At 35.0% G+C, this 25,107-nt stretch overlaps 2 protein-coding genes and 1 pseudogene across 2 annotated transcripts; 2 read left to right on the forward strand and 1 right to left on the reverse strand.

Annotated features, from left to right (window-relative positions):
• Positions 1 to 116: 116 nt before the first annotated feature.
• Positions 117 to 4,386, forward strand: LOC107939820 (uncharacterized). Its single transcript, XM_016873208.2, has 9 exons — positions 117 to 190; positions 1,000 to 1,339; positions 1,603 to 1,742; positions 1,844 to 1,943; positions 2,043 to 2,141; positions 2,553 to 2,900; positions 3,237 to 3,329; positions 3,411 to 3,617; positions 3,808 to 4,386. Exons 1-9 carry the CDS (start codon positions 123 to 125, stop codon positions 4,069 to 4,071), a joined length of 1,659 nt encoding a protein of 552 aa, XP_016728697.2. The 5' UTR covers positions 117 to 122; the 3' UTR covers positions 4,072 to 4,386.
• A 151-nt stretch (positions 4,387 to 4,537) lies between these two features.
• LOC107939819 (ATP-dependent DNA helicase SRS2-like protein At4g25120) lies at positions 4,538 to 21,910 on the forward strand (annotated as a pseudogene).
• LOC107939821 (cyclin-U4-1) lies at positions 21,896 to 23,665 on the reverse strand. The gene is made up of 2 exons (XM_016873209.2): positions 23,248 to 23,665; positions 21,896 to 22,381 (listed from the first exon to the last, which is right to left on the reverse strand). The coding sequence occupies exons 1-2, from the start codon at positions 23,583 to 23,585 to the stop codon at positions 22,096 to 22,098; spliced, it is 624 nt and encodes a 207-aa protein (XP_016728698.2). The 5' UTR covers positions 23,586 to 23,665; the 3' UTR covers positions 21,896 to 22,095.
• Positions 23,666 to 25,107: the final 1,442 nt, after the last annotated feature.

Below are 25,107 nucleotides of genomic sequence, written 5' to 3' on the forward strand. Positions count from 1 at the left end.
GAGCTTGCAAGTGTACGATGGTGATGGTTCCTGTCCCTTAACCTTGCCTGTATACTTTGCTTCAACTTGGATAATATAAACGAGGCAGCTAGATATGGATATATAATTTGGGGAAATTGTGCATGTTAAGTATGCAATATTGCAATGCATCAGCTGAGGGTATTCATTATTGGCGTGTCGTGACTGCAAGGTAGGTGGGGTAAATTTGACTTTTGAGCATAATTTACTTTATCTGAAACTTCTCAGTTTGCTTGCCAACTTCAACATCAAACCAGCTCCCCATGGATATGTCTCTGATCCATTCCGTGGGGACACTGTAACATTCTAGTTTCTAGACATGAAAAAGAACCTGGGGTTTAGCCTTTTAATAGAGGAAAAAAAAGCTCTCACCCAAGTAGCTAAATATGGAACAATTTTCTGACAAGGAATTAGCCTCGGTAAGCACAGTGGAGACACTGATTCTTTGCTTTTAAAATTAATAAAAAAAGAAGATCGCCGATAACTCTGTCAGAAAGTTATGGGAAGATTATCTTGTTTATTAAAAAGAATGGGCAAATTGATTACAGTACTTCCCATCCCGAGAAGAGCAATGAACCAGCTAAAGTAAAGATACTCCCTTAGAACAATAATGGCTTCCACAAATTAAGCCAAAACAGCTTATTATCTGAGGACAAAGCAAGTGATGAATGCTGTTCCAAACCAAGTGGCCTTTTCTCTTCATCCTTAGCTTCAGCCTCCATTTTCTCTCACTTTCTTTTTTCTTTTTTAAAGTTAAATCTTTCAATATGGCACGGAAATAGATAAGAACAGACAAAAAAAATGTTAAAAAATGGTAGAATAATGTTTCTGTCTTTGACAGAAGATTTAGTTAAGATAAGATAAGATGACCTAAAACTGGAAATGCTTGAAAAGTAAAGTCAAATTTATTACTTGCGTATTGGACAGAACTTCATAATTTCCTTGTCTTTTCTCTCTATTTTAACTTTCGGATGCCAATAGCAACGACGCCGACACTGAATCCGAAATGCCAACTTTGTCCAAAAACCCGAATTCCTCGGCGCAGTTGTTGGCGGACAGCGCGGCGGCGGAACGGCGGCTGCGTGAGGCGGAGGAGCGATTGAGGGAGGCCATAGAGGAGCTCCAGAGGCGTCAGAGGACAGCAGCGAGTGGTGATCAGCCGCCATGCGATCACGCTGACGACTCCTGCGTGGCTCACGCCATTGGCAATCTTTGCCAAAGCTTTCTCCTTTCTTATGGTGTTAGAGTAGGCGTAGGGATTCTTCTTCGCGCTTTCAAGCTCGCCAGAGGGCAGTCTTATTCTTCGCTTCTTGATCTCAAGGTTGGAGCATTTTATGGCAATTTCATCAAAGGTCTTGCTTTGACTTTGATGTTTTTGAAAATTTATGAAATGCTTGTGGGAACTGAATTTTTTATGTATGTATGTATGTATGTATGTATGTATGTATGTATGTATGTATTTCTCTAATTATGAAATGATGGATTATGGTTAAATTGACTTTGAGTTTTGTTATTTGTGTTGGCAAAGACAATTAGCATGTGAAGAAATATGATGTTAAGCAATGTTTGAATGGTGTTTTTCAGCAACTTGTGTCGGAGAAAGATTTGATTGTAAGGGAGGAAGCATGCCGGGTTGGTTTACTTTTCGGTGGCTTCACAGGATCATACCATGCTCTTCGATGTTTACTAAGAAAACTGAGAAAGAAAGAGACACCAGTGAATGCGTAAGTTTACTAATATAAACCTTTACTTCGGCTTTGGCCTTTGTTCTAAAATGGCTGGTTTCCATTAAATGAACTTTTGATTCCTTTGTTTTATGAAACAGAATATTAGCAGGTTCGATTGCGGGATTGTCTGTTTTAGCTATAGATGATTCAAACCGAAGACGTACGCTCGCTCTCTATCTTTTGGCTAGAGTGGCCCAGGTACATACATATACGCATCCGTTTTTAGTTGTAAATTTGCAAAGCTCAATCGTAGGAACCAAACCAGTTTTCTTCTAACGTTTTACTTTTACTCTTCAGTGCGCTTACAATTCTGCCAAGTCAAAAAATAAGTTTCACTTATGGGGAAGCCATTGGAGGCATGGCGATTCTCTGCTTTTTGCTTTAGCATGTGCTCAGGTAATACTACCAACTTCATATTCGCCTTTTTCTGCTTTTTCCCTGTACATTAATTGATGATACTGAAACAATCATAAATCCATAAGTCTATTTTACGCCGACTGCTGATTACTGATATGGAAATGTTGATATGAGCCTCTAAATGCACAGAGAAACTTAGATATGACCCTTTTTACATCTGGTTTTCCTGCATTTTTTTTGAATTTTAACTCCATTCTGTTTGTGATTACTATTTTCCATTTTACAAGTTACTATATGGTAAAGGTTGCTTGTCTAATAACAAATTGGAGTGGGCTTCTGAGGTTTACAAATAAATGGAGAATCTCGTGTTGTTTCATATCAGCTTTTCTCTTAAGATGGTTTACAGTTGTTTCTTCTTCATCCCATTTTGCTGAATGATGCTCACATCAGGTCATGTATGCATTTGTGATGCGCCCCGAAAGCTTGCCGAATTCATATCAAGATTTTATTCATAAGACGGGTCCTGTTGCAGCTCCTGTATATAAGGCTGTAAGGGAGAACTGTAGAGGTGGTCCAGTAGATGTTGCTTCTATATCGGCCTACTTATATAGCCGAGGGAAGTCTGATAATTTGAAGTTGGAAAAGTTCCCATCTATTATTCCTTGTTCTGTTATTCATCCTGACACAGATTCTTGTCTAGCACACAATGCTAAAGCATCATCGACTACCTTCCGCAAAACATTTCCGCTCTACTTCTCCCTGACTTTTGTGCCATTCGTTGTTCTTCACCTACAAAAGGTAACATCTTGCACTACATACTGTTTTGCCTTTTGCTTTTGAACTTTCCTATCATAGGCTTCTGCTTATAATCAAGAAACAAACAAGACGATGATACGTACATTTTTTGGACACTGACACCTAAGTTTGATTAACATAGACTTCCACATTAGTAATGTTGAGTTAGTGGAATGGGAATGATGGGTTTTAATATGAGCTTACTCTTCCTATAGTTGAGTCAAGCACTTATGCCCGCTCAAGCATACGAAAGAAATCAACAATTTTATCCTTTGTAACTAGGACAAGATTTATTTTAGTTGATTTACAGGTTTCTTTTTTGTTGTGATGCACTTGTAGTTTATGAAATCCCCTTCTCGTACCTGTTGGCTTGCTGTTAAAGATGCTGTTCAATCAACAAGTTTCTTAGCTGCATTTGTTGGAATCTTTCAGGTAACTGATTTCTCATTTCTCATTCACTTGTTTTCTAATTTTATGGATATGTTGTTGATACTTTCTCTTGTGCAATTCAAGGGAGTTATTTGTATGCACAGAAAGATTGCATCCAAAGACCACAAGCTAGTATATTGGGTGGCTGGTGCTTTATCTGCTCTTTCTGTATTGCTGGTGAAAAAATCTAGACGCAGCGAACTTGCTCTATATGTTCTTCCACGAGCCACAGAATCGTTGTGGTATATTTCAGTAAATCGGCACCTTCTTCCTGATGTTAAAAATGCCGAGGTAAGTGAAAATCACACCAATAGTTAGAGATAGATAACCAAGTTGTTTCTGAGGTTGTTTTCGGGGCTTTGTTACAATCCAAGATTTGTCCAAATTCTTGCGCAGAGACAGAAAGATGATTCCCTTTATCTACTGCATTATTGCTGAGTTAATTGTTTTTGGTATAAATATGGGTGGTGAATTGTTGCAGGTGGCGTTATTTTGTGCATGCATGGGAGGAATCATGTACTACCTAGAATATGAACCAGATAGCATAGCACCATTCCTTAAGGGTCTTATCCGTCGGTTCCTATCTAGCAGAATAAGCAACCCCGGCAGTTCATTTGATCGGACAGCTTCCTACACCTACTTGCAGACTCTTGATGCCATGAAGAAGCCAAAACCAGAGGATAGTCCAGAGCTTGATACTTCAGCTCCTAAACAATACAGTCTTGAGTCTATCCAGGGGCTCTAAGCCCCTGAATTTCACTTGCTCAAACCATTCTTTGCAATTTATATTAATTTCTTGCTATATATAAATTTGTAGAACAATACACAAGGGGGGATTAAAAAGATGATTCAATGCCATATAGGGAAATAACTGAAGTAGAGGGATTTGTTTTTGGTTCCGAGTGTCGGATCCCTCACACCATCTTAGTATGTAATCTAATCTATACTCCCCCGTAGGAACAGTTCTTATTGAAGATATATGTTGAGGGGGGAAGACACCATATGGTGATAAAAATAAAGATTGTGCAAATAATATCAGTTGCTGTCTATTCTACCCAAATTCGTTTTCCTTTTCGTCCCCCATCAAATCATAATCAAGCCTATGTATAAAAAAGTAACTCTAATAAAAAATAAAATATTTTGAATCCAGCTAGTTGGGATAGTTTGAGCTAATGGAGCTTCCATGAAATTGGGCCACTATTTTGGGCTTCCAAGTAACCCGGAAACCCCCGAGAGTTGTTGTTGGTTTCCCGTTCCCGCTTTCCCATCAGTTCAAAAGTTTGATGACCTTTTTACATTTTTGGAAATTAAGTGCTGCTAAATGTAAAACCCTAACACTCATCATTCAAACAACCATTGTTTGCATCTTCGACGGCCACTTCCAGAATCGGAATTATGCTCTGAAAGCACAGTGACACAGATGTCCAAAGAAAACGTTAATGTCACGCCTCTCTCGCACTCCACCAGCCAGACTTCGCAGCTAAAAACACCTCGGATTTCTCTGAATTTTAGAGCTGCCAAGCCTTTCCTTGATCGTAGACGGACTAGCGATGATACCTATTCCCAGCGCCAGTATCCTCACGAGTAAGCGAGTTTCCGTTTGGGGGTTTCTTGTTTCTTTTAATTGCCGGGAAACTATGGAAGGAAAATTAGAATTTTCCCTATTTTTTTCTTGACTGTAAAGCTAAGTTTAGTCAAACTTCAGTCCTAATTTGAAAATCCTTGTTCTTCATTTGAGCTTGGAGAATGCTCCGAGAATATGATAGCTTAAATATTTTCATCTCATAAGCTAAATACGCCCAATAAGTTGTCTAATTAAAAGCTTTTCTTTCCACATTAGACTGATAATAATAATAATAAAGAAAACGATGATTTGATGGAGCACATCAATTTCCCCCCCCCCTTTCTTTTCTTGCTCTAATATCCCGCTCCGAAAATTCTTCATGTTTAAAAGTCCAATTTGTTTCGTCTGTTCATAGAAATGATTAGGAATGAATCTTGTTTTTATTCCGAGTGTTTTACTTTCAGATATGATGATGGAATTGAAAGAGAATTGCCAGCTTCAAATACTGGCATCAAGAGGATTGCTCTTATGGAGATACCTACGAACACTCCTCCATTTTCTACCACTGGATACAAGTCAATAAATTGTCAACACGGCGACTTTTCAAGTGCCAGATCCGTAGCTGGTTCTATAGACATCGGATGCATGTCTGGTCCTTTTATAACCCCGATAAAACAACCAGCTTTCTCTAATTTAAGTGATCCGTTTTTGACTCCTAGCCTTTTAGACGAGGATTTTGATGAATCTATATTTGAAGAAATTGATGCAATACGTGAACATCAGTCTGCAGCAAAAGCAGAGGAGGAGGAGGATCTGAATGTCAAAGTCAACATGGAAGGTCAGCAAAATGATAATAATAACAGAAATGATCATACTGCTACTTTGCTTTTCACTATGAATGAGAATGTCAGTGCAGAAAGTGCAGTTGATACCAGGAATTATTTTGGGCTAAAAGAGGAGGATTTATGTACTTTGGGGGATAAACAAAGTGGGAATATGCCTGATGAGTATTCAAAATACTTGCAATCTTTGAATGATAAACAGCGTGAAGCAGCTTGTAGTGGTATATCTATTCCTTTAATGATAGTTGCTGGTCCTGGAAGTGGAAAGGTCTCTTACTATCACAAATTTTCATAACATGTGCAGACAAACTCTTTCCTTGAACTTCCTTAGTATTTCCTTTGTGTTTATCATGTGATAGTAACTGTTGACCTTTATATTTCTGTTTCTATTTTAGACTTCCACAATGGTTGGTCGTGTTCTGATGTTGCTCAATGAGGTATTGCTTTTCTTTTCCCCATCATATTTCGTCTGTTTAATTTGGCCCTTTTTTATCCCTTTTAACATTCCTTGTCAGTTGTTGCCAGATGCAATCCTTGATTTTCCCTTCTTTCCTTCCTTGTAATAATGTAAAATCTGACTTCATAGAGGATACAAAAGATGCATTGATTAGTTATCCGCTGTTTGCGTTTTGTGACTGGTTTTTGCTTCAATCTTCTAAATACTGTCAGGGTGTTAGTCCATCAAACATATTGGCAATGACTTTCACTACAGCTGCCGCTTCTGAAATGAGAGAACGTATAGGTGCAGTGGCTGGAAAGGCTAGAGCTAAGGAACTTACAATCAGCACATTCCATTCTTTCTCTCTACAGTTGTGTCGTTCACATGCAGAGAAGTATGCCTAACTTCATATTATTCAATGCTTGTCAGCCTTTCAAACTCATTGGGTGCATTTTCTTTTGGATACCTTTTTGTTGCAAAATATGTGAATCCTTAGTATATTTATATTTTCTTTATTTATGCCTTTTGAAATGCCTGAATGAACTTCAAATGTTTTTTAGTAGCTGAAGGCCGCAAAACTTATAACCATTGAGCCATTGAGTGGTGTTTAACTTTGATAGGGTTTAATTTTTAAGAAAGAGTCACTAAAACAGAAGAGGCCCACACAAGTGTTTATGTTTGTCTGATAGATAGCTCTTGTAACGCTGATTTGCTTCTCTTTCAGAGAATTAATGGGCATAGAGGCAATGGTGTAAAATGAAAGACAAAATATGTGATTGAGGCAGAAATGAACTAAATGTTGCTTGCCATATTTCTTTAACTTTTCTTTTTTGTCTTAGTTATAATTCTTGCTAATGATAATTGGACATCATCAACATTGTGTTATAGGATAGAGCGAACGCCAGATTTTCTAATATATGGACATGGACAACAAAGGAGAGCAATAATTGAGGCAGTGAGGTTATTAGAAAATGAAAAAAGTGGACAGCAGCATAATTCCTGCAAATCCTCTGGAATCGAAAATTTCAATGGTGTGAGACATCCAGAATATTTTAAGGATAGATCAAAGAAATGGCAGAAGTTTGTGACTCAGGTTAGTTGTTGTAAAATATCTTCATGTTCAATAACAAAATTTATCCAAAACCACTAGTGAAAGCCTATTTTGACATCCTTTATCAACTCATGTTGTTTGACATGGATTTTCTGTTTTCAACTCCTATAGCATCTGTCCATATTTGGTAGAGGAGTTTGTTTAATCTCTTTTGCTTGTCAAGGGAATATTATATTTGTGATAATGATTCATTCTTAAAACTATTAAAATCATGAACTTTACCCATCAAATATAACTGTGCTTATATTTTATTCACTTTTTTCTATGTGGAAATAGCAAAACGTTCCTTTTAAAAAATTAAACTTTATTATTCATTTTTCCAGGCAAAAGCTTCTGGGAGAACTCCTGAAGACTGCCGTAAAATGGGTGATCAAATAGGAGTAAGCTGATAAATATTGTTTCATAAATTCTTTTTCACTGTTGCTTCTGTTCTTCTGATTCTTACATCTGCACCTGGATCAGGCGGAAGTTCTTGGAAATTACAATGACATCTTAAGATCGTGCAATGCTTTAGATTATCATGATTTAATCATTTGCTCAGTGAAGCTCCTCAGTCAATATGATGCAGGTTCATTCGTGTAGTCAATTTGTGCAACTACTTATATTATTCATTTGCTGAGATTTACTTTATCCTATTTGAAGTGTACAAGGAGTGCCAAGATTCATGGAAAGCCATCATAGTAGATGAATTTCAGGATACCAGTGCAACACAATACAGACTTCTGAGGATTCTTGCATCCCATAACCGCATAATGGTTGTTGGTGATGATGACCAGGTTTACCTCTTTATTTCTCCAGGTTTAGGAAATTGAGTACTTTTTTTTTTTCCCTCTTTCCCTTTGGTACTCTAAGTTTACATATTCCGTGTTCCTTTCACAACAATTCTGATGCAAACGGTTCTTTGTTGCCATAGTCCATTTTCAGCTTCAATGGAGCTGACATTTCTGGTTTTAATTCATTTCGCAAAGATTTTACAAACTACAAGGAGGTCTGTCCCCTCTTACCACTTACGTTTTCTAATTCTCAATTCATAATGGAGTATGTTAATTTACATCATTATTGCTTCTGATTCCTGAATTTTTAATACATTAATCATCCAGATAAGACTTGTCAGAAACTATCGCTCCACCCGTTGTATTGTCGAGGCTGCATCCTGTCTTATACAAAACAATACCAAAAGATGCCCGTCAAAGAATTTTCTTTCTGAAAATGCCTATGGATCTAAGGTATGTTAATTGTGCCATTTTCTCCATATCTTTACTTCTCCAATTTATTTATATCTAAAACCTTTACTTTTTCTTTGTGGTTTGAATATTAAAACATAGATCACAATCAAGGAATGTTACAATGAGGATGCACAATGTGCCTTTGTTGTTGACAAGATCTTGGAAATTGTGTCTAACAGTGCTGCTGGTAGTTCCTCCTATGGAAATATTGCAATTCTTTACCGGAGGCAGGTCAAGCTTACTTTCTGAAGTGTTAGTATGCTTGAAATATGAAGCATCTTCTATATATATATCTACTGATATTTCTTAGCATCTTTTTGTTCTATAGGTCACAGGAAGAGTTTTTCAAACTACCCTCCGGAATAGGAAAATACCGTTTAATCTTCACGGTGTAGCTTTTTACAGGAAAAAGGTTGCCAGAATTCTTTTAAAGTACTTTTCTCTGACATCTATAATAATTTATTTGTTTTAAAGATGCATGTTGACAAAAGACTTGTCTTATGACAGATAGTTAGAGCTATTATTGCTACTCTTAAAACAACATTGCCTCCTTGTGGTGATAGTCCCTATCGTAAAGTGTTCAAGGCTTTGCTTCCTTTAGAAAAAGAGGAAAAGAAGAGGGTACATTTCAATTCATTTTTAATCATTAATTGCAATTGTATATGCAGATAGTACGCTTGCTTTCCTGAAACCTTCAGACTTATATTGCTCAGTATGGTCCTCTAATATTTTATAAAGTTCTACTCATGATCCCTTTTGCAGGTAATTGAGCATGTGGAAAAAATTACAGAATGTAGAAAATGCAGCTTCATATCAGCTGCCTGTGACATCTTTAATGCAAAGATTTCTGGTACCTTTAAGAGGTTTTCTTAACTATCCTTTACAACAGTTTTTCCTTACTATTTTTCTTACGATTGAACACTAGAAATCCCTAGAAACATTAAACTTCTTGGGGATGATTGCTGGCAGCAGTTATTAATTTGCTTCTAATTGCTTTTATATAAAAGACATACTGCTATTGTTCTTGTTTCTCAGTAATTAGCAGCAATTGGAAAAGATGAAGGGCTGATATAATAGCAATCATTGAGATACACATCATTTTACTATTTTAAGTGTATGGCTTTGCCTAGTTTCTGTATATACCAGTTTGCTTACTGGTGCAAGGTTTGGCACTTGAAATGGAAGTGGGAAAAACATTCATAAGCAAATATTTGGAATAGGATAAAGTTAACTAGTTAAAATAAGTACCCAAATATTAGTATTACATAATTTATCTTAACCAAAATATCTATAATTGAATGTTTCTCCATTCTGACTTGTGAGATTGAGTTCTAACAAAACCAATGTTGAAAAGTGCTGTTGGAGGCTAGGAGCTATTGACCTTCAGCAATAAAAGTGAGCAACAAGGTTAGGTAGTCTATTTATACCTGCGTGACACTGAATATGAGTGGCTAATTAAAACGTAGGGAATAGGGATAGATTTTCAGAATTTACTGCTTGAATCCATTATATATTTTGACGATGTCACTTATTTCCATGGATTAAGCATGTAGAAAGTGTTTTATATCTGCGTTATTTTCCTCCAATGAAGCTACCTGCGTAATCTTTGAAACATGATTTCTAAAACTGATCACAGAAGTCAACTTACACAAGGTCGTAAAGTGCTACAGACATTGGAAATGATATCCAGACTTGTTCGCAAGGTAAGTTTTGAAAGATTTCAAGAGAGCTTTGAATAAAATTGTACTTCTCTTATTAACTAAAGAATTGAACTTAAATAGAGAAAAAAAAGTCCTAATCCTAATTGGGAAAATAGTTCCCTTATTCTAATAAACTACTAAAACATAAAAAGAAAATAGTTCCCTTATTCTAGTAAACTACTAAAAGATAAAATAAAAATATTTCTAGAATATGAATAAAACTTATCTATCCAAATAAGATTTATCTACCTAATTAAATTTAAAATATATACATATTTCAACACCCTCCCTCAAGTTGGTGCATATATATCAATCATGCCCAACTTGCTTACAAGAAAAACAAAGCTTGTCTTAGAGAGTCCTTTGGTGAGTATGTCAGCAATCTGTTGTTTTGAAGGAACAAACGGCATGCACACTTGGCCTTCTTCAATCTTTTCCTTGATAAAGTGTCTATCAATCTCAACATGTTTAGTTCTGTCATGTTGGACTGGGTTGTGAGCAATGCTAATGGCAGCTTTGCTATCACAGTACAACTTCATTGGTGAAGTTATTGGTTTCCTCAGCTCTTCCATAATTCTTTTTAACCAAACCATTTCACAAATTCCTTGAGCCATTGATCTAAACTCAGCCTCTGCACTACTTCTTGCTATAACAGTTTGTTTTTTGCTTCGCCAAGTCACAAGGTTTCCCCAAACAAATGTACAGTATCCTGATGTAGATCTTCTGTCTGTTATTGAGCCTGCCCAATCTGCATCTGTATAAGCTTCAATTCCTCTTTGTTCGGATTTCTTGAAGAATAAGCCCTTTCCCGGTGAACTCTTCAAGTATCTTAGAATTCAAAAAAATGCTTCTTCATGTTCCTTCATTGGGGAGTGCATAAATTGACTCACTAAGCTTACTGCAAAAGCTATGTCTGGCCTTGTATGTGATAAGTAAATTAACTTACCAACTAATCTTTGGTATTGCCCTTTATCAACTAATCGACTTTCTTTATTTTCAAATTTTACATTTGGATCAATTGGTGTGTCAGCTGGGCGGCAACCACTCATCCCAGTTTCTTTTAAAAGATCAATCACATATTTTTTCTGAGAGACCACAAGACCCTTCTTTGATCGAGCAACTTCTATTCCAAGAAAGTATTTCAAAGGACTCAAGTCTTTGATCTCAAACTCCAATGCTAGATGCTCCTTGAGACGTCTTATTTCATCCACATCATCTCTTGTAAGAATGATATCATCGACATAAACTATAATAACAGCTATTCTACCTTTTTGTGAATGTCGATAGAACATTGTGTGATCAGCTTGCCCTTGTGAGTAACCTTGTTTTTTAACAACTTGAGTGAATCGTTCAAACCAAGCTCGAGGAGATTGCTTCAGACCGTATAAAGATTTCTTGAGTTTACATACTCGAGTTCCAAATTTTTCTTCAAAACCTGGAGGAGGATCCATGTAAACTTCTTCAAGTTTTCCATTTAGGAAAGCATTCTTCACATCTAGTTGCTGTAAAGACCAATCAAGATTAACAGCAATTGATAAAAGAACTCTGACGGAATTTAATTTGGCCACTGGAGCAAATGTTTCAAGATAATCTATCCCGTATGTTTGAGTGTACCCTTTTGCTACCAACCGGGCTTTGTATCTATCTAAAGATCCATCTGGTTTGAATTTGGTTGTGAACACCCATTTACAGCCCACTGTTTTTTCCCTACAGGTAATTCCATTGTTTTCCATGTACCTGTTTTTTCAAGAGCACGCATCTCCTCTAAAATAGCCTCCTTCCACTCAGGAACCTGTAAAGCATCTTTCACATTTTTTGGTATTTGGACAGTATCGAGACACGAAACAAAGGTTGAGAATGTCGAAGATAAGGCTTTATAGGATACAAAGTTAGACATGGGATATTTGACAATATTTCTAACACATTTTCTTTTGGCAATTGGAATATCTAAATCAGAAAATTCATTGGTTGGATTATGAGTTTTACCTGGGCTTTTGACAGGATCTTGCGGGTCGGATTCTTGGTGATGAATCTGGTGGATTCCACTTTCTTGATTTTGATTTCTTCTTGAGTAAACAATTAACTCCTTTGTTTGTTCTTTATTTTCATATCAGACTCTACACCTTCATTCTCCTTTTCATTAACATTAACATCATTAATTTTTGTGTTAATTATAAATTCGCCTTCCCAATTATTAGAATCCCTATGTTGTATATTCCTAGTTTCTTCTTGATCAATTATAGAATCTTCTTTAGTATAATTCCCTCCCTGAAGATTAGAATGAAAATAAGATTTTGTTTCAACAAATGTGACATCCATGGTAACTATAATCTTCCTGTCAATTGGATCATAACATTTGTAACCCTTTTTATTAGAAGCATAACCAACAAAGACATTTTTTTGCTCTAGGATCTAGTTTACCTTGGTTGTGAAGATGAACAAAAACACTACACCCAAAAACTCGGAGGGATAAATCTGTAATCAATTTAGAGTTAGGAAAGTTATCTTTAAAGAGACTAAAAAGAGTTCTATAATTTAGAATTTTACTGGGTATTCTATTAATAAGATATGTAGCTGTTAACAAGGCTTTGCCCCAAAGATAACGTGGTACTTGACTAGTGAACATCAAGGCTCTAGTTACTTCCAAAAGATGTCGGTTTTTTCTTTCTGCAATCCCATTTTGTTGTGGTGTATTTGTACAAGAACTTTGGTGGACTATTTCATGTTTGGTTAAGAAAATACCTAATTGGTCGCTAAAAAATTCCCCACCATTGTCAGTTCGAAATACTTCTATTTTCACACCAAATTGTGTTTTCACCATAGCATAAAAGACTGAAACACATTTTTAACTTCGGACTTATCTTTTAATAAAAACACCCAACAAAGTCGAGTATAATCATCAATAAATGTGACAAACCAACGTTTTCCTGAAAAAGTTGAGACTCTTGAAGGTCCCCAAACATCACTATGAATTAACGAAAAAGGTTTGAAGGCTTTATATTTTTCAGGTGGAAAGAATGACCGATGATGTTTAGCCAATTCACAAAATTCACAATGATATGAAGGACTTTTATTTTTAAATAGATTAGGTAACAAATATCTTAAATAATAAAAATTAGGATGTCCAAGCCTATAATGCCAAATCATAACCTTATCAAAATCAGAAACAGAATTTAAACATAAAGTAGTTGTTGGTTGACTTAGATGGTCGTCTTCAAGAAAGTAAATTCCACCAAATTCTTTAGCATTGCCAATCATCCTCCCCGAGATCATATCCTGAAACTTACACATAGAGGAGTCAAATATAACATGACAATTTGAGGACTGGGATAATTTACTGACCGATATGAGATTACAAGCTAGATTTGGCACATGTAAAACATCATGTCAAACCAAGGAAGATGAAATTTTAACAGTGCCTTTCCCGGCTATTGCCGAGAAGGACCCATTTGCTACTTTGATCTTTTTGTTTCCTGCGCAAGGTGTGTAAGTTGAAAAAAGAAAATGACTGCTAGTCATGTGATCACTAGCTCCAGAATCAACGATCCATGTGTTTGTTTTACAAGGCTTGACACTGAAAAAAACAAAAAAATCAGTACCTGATTGGGCAAAAGAGGAAAAAGGATTATTGGATGAGTTAGGAATAGAAGAATTCATCCGAAATTGTGGTGATTGAAAATACTTGTGTAGATGCTCTAATTGTTCCTTAGTGAATGGAGACCCTTCCAGAGAACTTTGGCCCTCATAATTTCCATTAGTTGTTTGGTAAGCTCTGTTATCCCCTGATTGTGAACCACGACCATTGTCATTTTTTTTCCTTCCATTTGTCGGTTTCTCATGGAGCTTCCAACACGTTTCACGAGTGTGCCAATATTTTTTGCAGTGATCGCACCAAGGTTTTTCTTTTTTTTCACTATCATCATTATTTTTAATAGTTACAAGAGCAGAATTATCATCATTAGCTTCAAACCCTGGCTTTAACATTACTTTTCTCCTTGTCTCCTCTCTTCTAACCTCAGAAAAAATCTCACAAAGTTTTGGAAGCGGTTTTTTCCCTAGAATCCGAGATCTCACTTCATCAAATTCTTTATTTAAACCAGCCAGAAAGAAATAAGCTCTTTCATTCTCTTCTTTTTTCATAGCTTTTACACCATCTCCGGGACACTCCCATTCATCATTATAACACTGATCCAGTTCTTGCCAAAGAGACATCATCTCATTATAATAAAGAGTAACTTCTTTTTCCCCTTACCTAGCTTTCCACAGTTTTATTTTTAACTCAAAAATCTGTGAAGCGTTTTCTAAATCTGAATAGGTGTCTTTCACAGCATCCCAAACATCTTTAGCAGTTGGGAGAAAAAGAAAAGGTTTACCTATGGAAGCTTCCATGGAATTAATAAGCCACGCAATTACCATAGAATTTTCTGACCTCCACTTGCTCATCTTTGGATCACCCACCTGTGGTTGCTCAACTTCTCCATTTAAATGACCTAGCTTGCCGCGCCCATCAATTGCTAATTTTACGGACTGCGACCACTCCAGATAATTCTTGCCATTCAACTTGTGAGATGTCAGTTGAAAAGAAAGGTGAGACGCCTCTGTCCCTTGAGTCATTGTACTCTCGGTAGTTGTTTCAACTGTAGAACTTTTTTCCTCTGTTTGATTGCTGGATCTCTTATCTCCAGTGAAGGCTGTTTTAACCATGATGTTACTAGAGATTTTAACCTAGCTCAGATGCCATGAAAGATTTCAAGAGAGCTTTGAATAAAATTGTACTTCTCTTATTAACTAAAGAATTGAACTTAAATAGGGAAAAAAAAGTGCTAATCCTAATTGGGAAAATAGTTCCCTTATTCTAATAAACTACTAAAACATAAAAAGAAAATAGTTTCCTTATTCTAGTAAACTACTAAAAGATAAAATAAAAATATTTCTAGAATATGAATAAAACTTATCTATCCAAATAAGATTTATCTACCTAATTAAATTTAAAATATATACATATTTCAACAAGTTTATCAATCATATTTGTTAATTGCATACTTGAGTGTTTTATTGATATATGTTTTTATTCGCATTAGAAGGAAAATTATTTTGATGCAAGTGGTGAGAACAAAGGTGGTGAAAATACCATAGAGGCCCTCCACATTAGGAGTCCATCGCAACTTATATATCACTTGTACTCTTGTACTTCATGCCGATGTGGCATTTGTCACATTGCCAAATATTTAAAAATTTAAAATCTTAAAAATAAATAAAAATTTTAATAATTATTTGAAAAACCACAAAAAAAAAATAAAAAATATATTTAAAAATATTAAAATTATGATAAATATTCGAATTGCAATTTAATTATCACCATTGAGTTACAATTTGTTTAAATATTCAATAATTACCTTGATGAATTACTATAAATATAAAAAAATTAAAATGACAAATAATTATAACGATAATATAAAATTTATTGGAATTGAATTGCCCTACCTCTTATCCATTGCTAAGTGGACCAATTTGAAAATATGTCACAAATTTAGACAAAAAAACAATAAACATTTAAAGGAATATGGTTAAAGTAAATAGCATGAAATATATATATTGATCAAGGGGAAAAGAGAAAAGTTAAAAGATTTTATTTTTTGGGGTTTTTGGTTTAGTGAGGGTTATTTTAATTTTGTTTATTTATTTTAAATTGGGATTAATTTTTAAATATTTTTATTAATTTTTATAATATGTCCTACCTCTTATCCATTGCTAAGTGGACCAATTTGAAAATATGTCACAAATTTGGACAAAAAAACAATAAACATTTAAAGGAATATGGTTGAAGTAAATAGCATGAAATATAAATATTGATTAAGGGGAAAAGAGAAAAGTTAAAAGATTTTATTTTTTTGGGTTTTCGGTTTAGTGAGGGTTGTTTTAATTTTGGTTATTTATTTTAGATTAAGATTAATTTTTAAATATTTTTATTAATTTTTATTATTGTGTCTAGATTGATAATACATAAGATCCTAACTCATCAAGTTATGAAGTTTTGCCGCGTTAGCTTCAGAATTGGGATTTGAATCTAAACTCAATTGTCAAATTTCAGTATTATGTCTTGAGACAGCGAACTTCATGTCTCGAGACAGGCCTCATTTTATTTTAAGAAATTTTGCTTCGATGATAACATGTCTCAAGACATTAGAATTATATAAAAGATTTTATTTATTTTTTAGGATTTTTAGTCTTTTTAAATATTTGCTGATGTGGTATGCCACATCAGCATGAGGTATAGGTGGCAATGCATGTGTCATTTCTTACTTGCTTTGTTAATCACGTCATCAATTAACCTTAATCTAAGTATAAGGGCTAATTTGTCTATTTTTTGAGTAGAGGAAGCAAAATATATCCTTCTGAGATTTATTTTTCACAAAGACAAAGTCATATATCTGTTGAGATTTATTTTTCAGAGAAATTATTTTATTGCTATTTTGCAGGAACAATCAATATCAGCTGTTAAAACTTAAGTCTCAAACATGATACCTCAGGTTTGCTCAAGTCTTTAAACGGTTACTAGTAACTTGGGATAATTTTTATGCTATTTGTCCGAAAGAAAGTGTCCTCAACGATTCAGGGCTAGGTTCCTGGACTTCTGTATTCCTTGAGACAATGTTCTAAAAAATGCTCACTTGGTTGAAACAAGATGTGTATGTATATGTGCATGACTGTGTGCCTCTATATAAAAGTAAATCTTAAGTTAAACAATTTGCTATTTTGAGTAGAGAGTTTAATATTGACCTATATTTTACTATTAAAGTTGCTTTTAATAACAAGAACACCTAAGTGCACTAGGCAATATAAGAGTTTGAGGTGCTGCCTCACTTAAATGAGTTTGAGGCTATGCTATTTAAATTACAGGCATCAACTGAAGGTTGATGATTGCTTTCCAAGATTTTCATCGTTCCCCGTTGTATTGGATGCCTTTTCAAAATTTTCCAATTTTCATCCTATTTCATATTGGTTTAAGCTTCTTCAAAATGTCTCCATATGACCTCTTGCTTTTTTAACTTCTGTCAAACTCTTCAATCATCATTTTGTTTCTGGCTGGTTGTGTTGTTCTTCTCGCTATTTAATAAATGAAAGAGTTCTACCTTTGAACATTGTAATATAAACAAAATTGGTATGGCTTTGCTTTTTTTATGATACTGATATTTCAATCGTTTCTGATTTGGCATTGACTTTCAGAAATACCTTCTTGAACAACGAGCTGTCATAGATGTTGATGGAGGAAAATTACTCAATGAGGACAATGATGTCAGATCTGTAAGTTTGGATTTCCATGCTGATGCAGCAACTTACATTAAAGATTCCATTTGTTGTTATATTTACTCCATATTTCTCTATTGATCAGGATGTACTTCCATTAGTTTTTATTTCATTTTATTTTTCACTTTCATCTATTTTATTGGTATGGTGATTTATTTGCCAGTAATGTTAATTGTTAAGTGGTCTGCCAGTTATGTCAAAAGGTGTTCTCCAACATTTGGTATATGTTGGGGGTGATCTTATATTAAAGTTGGGCCCTTCGACCTGTTGCCAGTTGATTTAATGTTGGATAACATTGTGTAAGAGCTGAGGGTATGTTACGTTGTTGTTCTTGCCTAATCCCATGTGACTTTGACGACCCTTGATGAGGTTGTACATGTGTAGAACATGTGAGCTACAATGAGATGGAGTGTTAAATGATTTTATCCTACATCTATTAAATATAGCGTTACCTGTCGCCTTATATTAAAATTGGACGCCTCCACCTAAAACCAATTGGTTTTACTTGGGATGCTTTAACAATTAACTATACATGTGTCTACTGTGGTCCTCTGGTTGGATAACATCTGAATATAGTGCTATAGTACTTCAGTTCCTTTTTGTTGTATCAACAGGCCCTGTGTTCTGTGTTTAGATTTTTATCCAGCTTCTGATAATCTATCTCTTACCTAGCAGAACACCTGTCAGCTGATGATGTCTAGTTACATTCATTTTGAAATTTTATCAATTCAAAGTACATATTTCATTGGTCCACCTTGCAGGTTCTTGAATATCTACTTGATGATGTTTCTGATTTCCTGTCTACTCAATCTACTGATAGAAAAGAGAAGATAGAGAGTGGCGAAGAAAAAGGCTGTGTCAGTTTACTAAATTCTTTCATTGACTACATAACTGAACGTGAGAGAGAAAATTTCCGTTCTAGAAGACGTGACAATGAAAATTCAGTTACCTTGACTACCATTCATCAGGTTATCACCTCCACAAACATTCTGTTTTATTCTGTTCTCAGATTAATGCTGTTTTGGTGTCTGTTAATGACCTTTGCTGAGCCTTTTCCTTAACTCATTACATTCTGTCTGCAGTCAAAAGGCTTAGAATGGGATACAGTCTTCATAGTGAAGGTATATTGCTATGTTAATTTGTTAATGCCGCTTGACCATAAAAGAACAGCTACAATGATTCTATTCACAATGATTGCAAGCAGTGAAATTTTATGATATCACTTTCACTTCTTAAATTATCTGTTTCTAATAGATGATGCTGTAACAGGCAAATGAAACAGAGATTCCTCTGTTACATGAGTTCAATGATGCTGCAACCGAAAATGGGACATCACTCGAGGTATGCTTTCAAGATAATGTCCAATACAACCCCTATAGTAGTGGACAATGTCCTATGTTACAAAGATTGAATATTTTATAGTATGGGTTACTACATTTGGCATCTTTCAATTCTATAGGGGCTGTATAGGACATTAATTCTATGCCTTTCCAAGAGTTAAAAGTTGTTGGCAACTCCTACGTTAATATTTTATTATGACACTTGACTAATTATCAATCAAATATACACAGGAGGAGCGACGTCTTCTATATGTGGCAATAAGCCGTGCTCGTCAAAAGCTTTTCATTCTGTATGTTACAGTGGATTCAAATTGGCAGGTTGGAATTACATGAAACTTGAGCAAAATGGTGTTTAGTATTGTCATTTTGAGGTAACAGTTTGGCCTTTTCAGATGCTTCAACCTTCACGTTTTCTTAAAGAAATTCCAGATCATCTTCGAGAAATTCAGGTGAATTACAGAGAAAAGTCACATAGATCTTTATCCAAATAATCTGTTGGCTCAGCCTTCTGATGTTGTATCCTTTATGCTATATTATCAGCCCTCTTCTTGGAATTTCTATTAAAAAAATATATAATTTTTATATATTTCAAATCAGAATAAATAAATTGTGCATGTCTAAATTTTTTAATACCATTAGGATCATTATCCAGATTCTATAATATGAGTTTGCTAACATATTAAGCTTGCTCGTAGGATCCATTTTTCTTTTAATTGCTTGTACTTTGGTCTAACCTCTTAAAGCACGAAGTAATATATATCTAAATAAGGATTGTGTAGGCATTGGACCTTGCACATTAAAAGTGAAGAATTGTTTGTTACTGAGAGCTTCTTATTACTGAGTATTGACAAAGCATAATACTCTTTAAAATTATTAGTTTCCATTCCAGATTGTTATTGAGTGGATGGTAGGCACTTTGATTCCAGATTTATAATGGGTGTCTTGTAGGCTGAAGTAACCAGGCATGATTTAAAAACCACACATCAAGTTATTGCAAAAGGAACTGAACAGTTCTCCATGGATCTGCCAAGCAAAAAGCAATCAATTGAAGCAGACATGGTGCAAAACAATTTCCCTGACGCTCAAGATAGAGCCTCAAAAGAGACTATAGAATCAGTTGAGGCCTGCAATGGAAGTAATTTTTTAAAAAGGTTTTCCCTCAAACTTTAATGGTTAGAGTTATGTTATCTCCCTTTTAGCAATGCTATATGTGGATGTACATTCTCACCTGGTCTTTCTCTTGTAGGTTTGATGTGGAGGAGAGATCAATCATCTCCCACTTATTCCATCAATGGGCCAAGAAGCAAGCCTTTCAAGAGCCTAGGAGATTGCTTGACAAGGTATCCTTTGTTCTGGAAAGATGGAGATCGACCCATGTCTCTTCTTTCCCACTTAATCTCTCTTAGTTTTCTGCCAATAACAAATTGACTCATTTGAGTTTTATTTCACTTCTGCTGCTTCTGAACTGCTTAGAATGCGTATGTGTTATGTGGTTAACCACTTATTTTTTTATACTTACAGGTTCGCTTTGTAATTGACGAGCGTCTGAGAGTCAAAAATTATAAACACAAGGTTATGCCAATTATCCATTAGCAATAGCCTATTAATGCTCCTTTTGCACATGTTTTAATCTATCCTTCCATTGGCAAAGCAAACAAAATTTTCTCTGGATGTGAGCCAAAAAAAGGAATAAAAATAAAAAATAAAACATAAAGGGAACATTTGGGACATGTTTTCAATTCCTATACTAGGTGTAAAAAGAGCCTTTACAGCACATTCTGACCTTAGCACTATGATATGTAGTCTCATCATGGAAACTTTCCTGGTGGATCGTCCCTTTGATATACGTCCCTGATTACATCATTTAAGAGGGCAAAGATAATGTCATTGTCCCCCTACCAAAGAGGTTCCCAGGATGAACAGCAATTGTGCTTTCATGGATGTGGAACATAAATATTATTCTAACAATGGCATGATTTTGCATGATTACCAGGAAGTTCTGCGTAAATTAAAGCCATGTTTGAGTAGCGAGGAAGCATTTCAGTATGCAGAATATGTAAGTTTACGTTGCTATTCTCAAATCTCAACAGTTTAACTTTGTATTTTCTTGTGACTTTTCTTATTCTTCACAAGATAATAGAATATTTCTTAACGATTATTCCTTCCAATATAATCCTGAAGTAGTTAACAGTTGAGTATGAAAAAAATCTTTTTCTAGATAGTGAAGTGGGAGCAAATTCCTGCCGATAAACGTGCTCACTTGATGCGGGAGAAGCAGGTTTGGTCCTTTTTCAGATTCTAGGTTTCAGTTGTAGTTTTCTTGCTTCTTCATAAAATAGAGAACATGAATTTAAAAAAAATTAATGCCTTTTATCTGTGCTTTCTGCTGCAAATGACACTACCTTGGTCTTCTTCTAGGAGCGTTTCCAGAAACTAAGGATGGAGAGTTCAATGGGTTCATCATCAGCAACGCCAAAACAGGTATGTCAAAAGTCTTTGATTTTGTTCATTGGGGGTTCTGATGTGAGAGCGTTGTCCAGTTAACCTTAATAGCATTTGATGATAATTTCTAAGGCTTTCCATTATGCTTGAAGATTTCTAAGAGTCATGATAGTGATTGTCGCCATAGCTTTGACACCTATGCATATATGTTTCACTTGTTGAACCAAATCCTTCACCAGTCAAAATATTCTTTTTCATTCTAATGTAGATTGCCTATCTGCAAAGTTTGGGGTGCACCGTTATTCCTACTTCAAGACTTCACGCCTCCCGTCTGATAGAACAATACAAATCGCTGTGACTCATTCTAATGTGGAGGGTGAAAAGGTCATGTTGTCCGACTCAGACATGAAATTTTGAACTCTCAAAGATACTATGTTCCTATAGAGCATGAATTCATATGATGCAAGTAGCTCCTTTATACCCATACTTAATACTTTATTTATAAGTGGATACTTTTAGTTCTTTGGGTGGTTGGCACCAGGGGCCTTAAACAATCCATTGCAAGATCTGTACGCATCATTTTAACTATCCAGAGTGTTGGTAGAAGGAAAACTATGGGTAATCCAAACATGCCCTGAAAAGTCACATTTACACCAAAATGAGATTTTTGACATCCGATCTGTAAAACTGACATCAATGCCGTAATTTTCCTAATGTCAGCTCCATTTTAACTTGAGCCAACATCTATTGTTGGCCATGTATTTCCAGTAATCCACCACCAATGATAAAATATCAGTTTAAACAGCAAGTTGCTGCTGATGGGTGGATTCATCTTCGTTGAAACAGCAGTGGATCTTGAGAGGTCTCCCATTATTAACGTTTTGATAAGGTTCTGCCAAAACTTGTAAAGGGGGGGGGGTTTGCAACCGCATTTCCCTTTGGAGAAAACAGAAGTAGGTGCGGAAGGTGTCAGGTTTTACGTTCAATTGGACCCCCAAACCAAATAAGAAATCCACCTCAAGGATGTTCATCTCCTCAGTGCTGATGCTTCCCACTTTGGCATAATATGCATTGATGTAACATCTGACATATAAAAATAATTTATATGATAACTTTAGATTTTAAAAAGGATGACGAGCTGCCATGATTGCTTGTGAAATCAGGACAGGATGGTATTTAAAATACTTACCGGGTTTCTTTGCTATGAGAAAATTAGTACCTTTACTATAAAAGTAATTGTGCATTTAATGCAATTGTAAATGGGGTAAGGTTAAGCATTAAAAAAAATGCTTATCACGTTTTAAAGAAAGCAAACTAATCACTTTAACACACGAAAAAAAAAAAAGAAGAGAATTTATTAAGGTTCAAAATTACCTCTTCAAAACTAAATACTAAACCTTAGTATGTTATTTATAGTAAAAAGACTAATAAGTAGTTTCGCATAATCAAAGGCTGAAGACAACCAAGTTGATATTTTGCCATTATAACAGAATACATGGCCCTAATTAAGTTGTCATAAGCTCTAAAAGTTGACATCCCCTTCCCCTATGTTAATTCATTATGGGAATTTACAGGAACAACAGAACATGCAAGGTAAGTGGGGCTGTCTTGTCTGACCAGAGATGCTGGTTTTCTTACATGGCTGTACTTGTATGGTCACCTTGCTTGATTTGTATTGTAAAGATTTTTTTTTCCCAAAAAAATTCCAGGAAAACGAAAATATCAGCTTAAAACAAGGTTAGTTTTTCACCAAACATTAAATTTCAAGATTGAAGATATACCATGACATATAGAAAAAGGTTTTATTTGACCCTGGAACTGGAAGCTAATGAATTCTAAATCGAACATGTCAGAAAAGTTACTTGGATCAACTTTGAAACCCAGATCAAATCCAGTTAAATATCCAAGAAAGAATAATAAAAATCTAAAACAAAGAAAAAAAAACTTACATGTCATCCATGAACTGGGCAGAAACCAAAACACTGGTTATAAGCAGCCTATGTACATTAAAAGAATTGAAAGGCAAAGATGGGTGCATCTGCATAAAGCGGTCAAGATAAACATAAGCTATGACAAAACAACAAGGGCTGCAATTTGCGTGCTTAAAGATCCTGTGGAGATAGGTTGTGATGGATATAGTTGGCCTGGTAAGTCCAAGGAAAACAGACATCTTCTGGGACTGGAACAGGCGGCGCTTGTCATTAGACTCAGCCACTCTTTGCAGCAAAGAGGAGAGGCAAGTTATGACCTTGGGAACAGTTTGTTGGTCGTCATCTGCTTCTGCCATTTTTTTCGCTAGCTGTGTCTTATAACCAACACCTTTCTTTTTATTTTCATCTTTGTTGCGTCCAAATAATTATGTCTGACCTGTCCTCCAGCTATGTTACCACTTACCACAAAATATTGAATTTTATGGTTGGTTTTTATTTACATTATCTTTATTTTTATAAATTTAAATATAATAACAAAGTTTAATATTGAATATCCTAATACTATTTATGCCAAAACCAACAAATAAGTGCAATCGAAAAACAATATTTTAACATGATTCAGCCATTCAACTTACTAAAATATGTATTGGATATAATGAATAACCAAAACACACGTATATATAATAATTAATTTCAGCCCAAACTATATATATTGTGATTTTTGTAACAAGTAACTTATTGATATTAACTTTTTTACTAAACAGTTTGAATCTTGAAATTATTATTATTGAAAAATTCTATTCGAATATAATATCAACCCAAATAAAATTAAATTTAGACTGTAAAATAATTGAAGAAACTTATAATTATATACTAAATAAAACCTAATTGATAGTAAAAAAAAATCATAAAAAGAAGTTGATTTTGAAACCAAAATATCAACATCATTAAATTGGAATAGATCTCAATTGAGATTAAGCATTGGAGAGTTCTTAGCTGGAGTTATCTAAAAATGTGCCCCTAAAACCACACGTTCAAATTAATAAAGCTCAAAGTCGTGATATTGAGTTTTCAACTCAAGATATCACTTAAGGTGTTGAAGTGGAGAAATCGTGGGCACCAACAGGCATGTCGCAACATCGACTAGTGGATGTCGCAACATTGGGAACCCTTAGAGCCACATTTGTGCCACTATCTAGGGTGTCACGGCCTTGAGGTATGGATGTCACGACACCGCTACTTGACAAGGAAAAAATTGCTGCAGAGGTTGTCTTTTGTCCAACACCAATTCAAGTCAACACACATTTTAAGGGCATTTTTGTTAATGTTAAGAGTTGATTTTCAACAGTTTAAAAGGACTCTTTTTGGTTAAACTTTTATTTCATCTTTTTAGCTTAAGTAATTAGTTGTCATCTCTGTTGTTAGGTTTGGCCATTTACTTTTTTGAATTTAATTGATAATTTAGTTTTTTTTTACTGTAACTTTTTCATTTTATTTGCAATCTAGTCCTCAAATTTACTTTTAGAGAAAATACACATTTAATTAATTCACCCAAATCCATAAATATTTTTAGAAAAAATTAATCAGATAATGGAGCAAATTTAGACAGTAGTATAATGGGTTTGATTTGGTTTTCAGCGGCTACTGTCATGGTTTTGTTGTATTCACATTTACGGGTGGATTGCTTTCGTGATCCCATCAGTCTTGAGATAGCTTCAAGTGAGAATAATACATACTGCTCTTCATCAGCCTAATGATACTTGGCCGTCCAAGCAAAGGTTTGTGACTTTTTGATGGAAATGCAGTAATCATCCTATTTATTGTCTCTAGCCTTTAAGTGACTCGTTGGTTTTATATTATACAGAAAAAAAAATGGAA

This window comes from Gossypium hirsutum, chromosome A09 (assembly GCF_007990345.1).
Source record: "Gossypium hirsutum isolate 1008001.06 chromosome A09, Gossypium_hirsutum_v2.1, whole genome shotgun sequence".
Taxonomy (NCBI): domain Eukaryota; kingdom Viridiplantae; phylum Streptophyta; class Magnoliopsida; order Malvales; family Malvaceae; genus Gossypium; species Gossypium hirsutum.

Coding starts and splice junctions, on each gene's coding strand:
- LOC107939820 (XM_016873208.2), top strand. CDS start 123: ATGTTAAGTATGCAATATTGCAATGCATCAGCTGAGGGTATTCATTAT. Junction 1,340..1,602: donor CTTCGCTTCTTGATCTCAAG/GTTGGAGCATTT, acceptor GGTGTTTTTCAG/CAACTTGTGTCGGAGAAAGA. Junction 2,901..3,236: donor TTGTTCTTCACCTACAAAAG/GTAACATCTTGC, acceptor ATGCACTTGTAG/TTTATGAAATCCCCTTCTCG.
- LOC107939821 (XM_016873209.2), bottom strand. CDS start 23,585: ATGGCAGAAGCAGATGACGACCAACAAACTGTTCCCAAGGTCATAACT. Junction 22,382..23,247: donor GCCCAGTTCATGGATGACAT/GTAAGTTTTTTT, acceptor TTTATATGTCAG/ATGTTACATCAATGCATATT.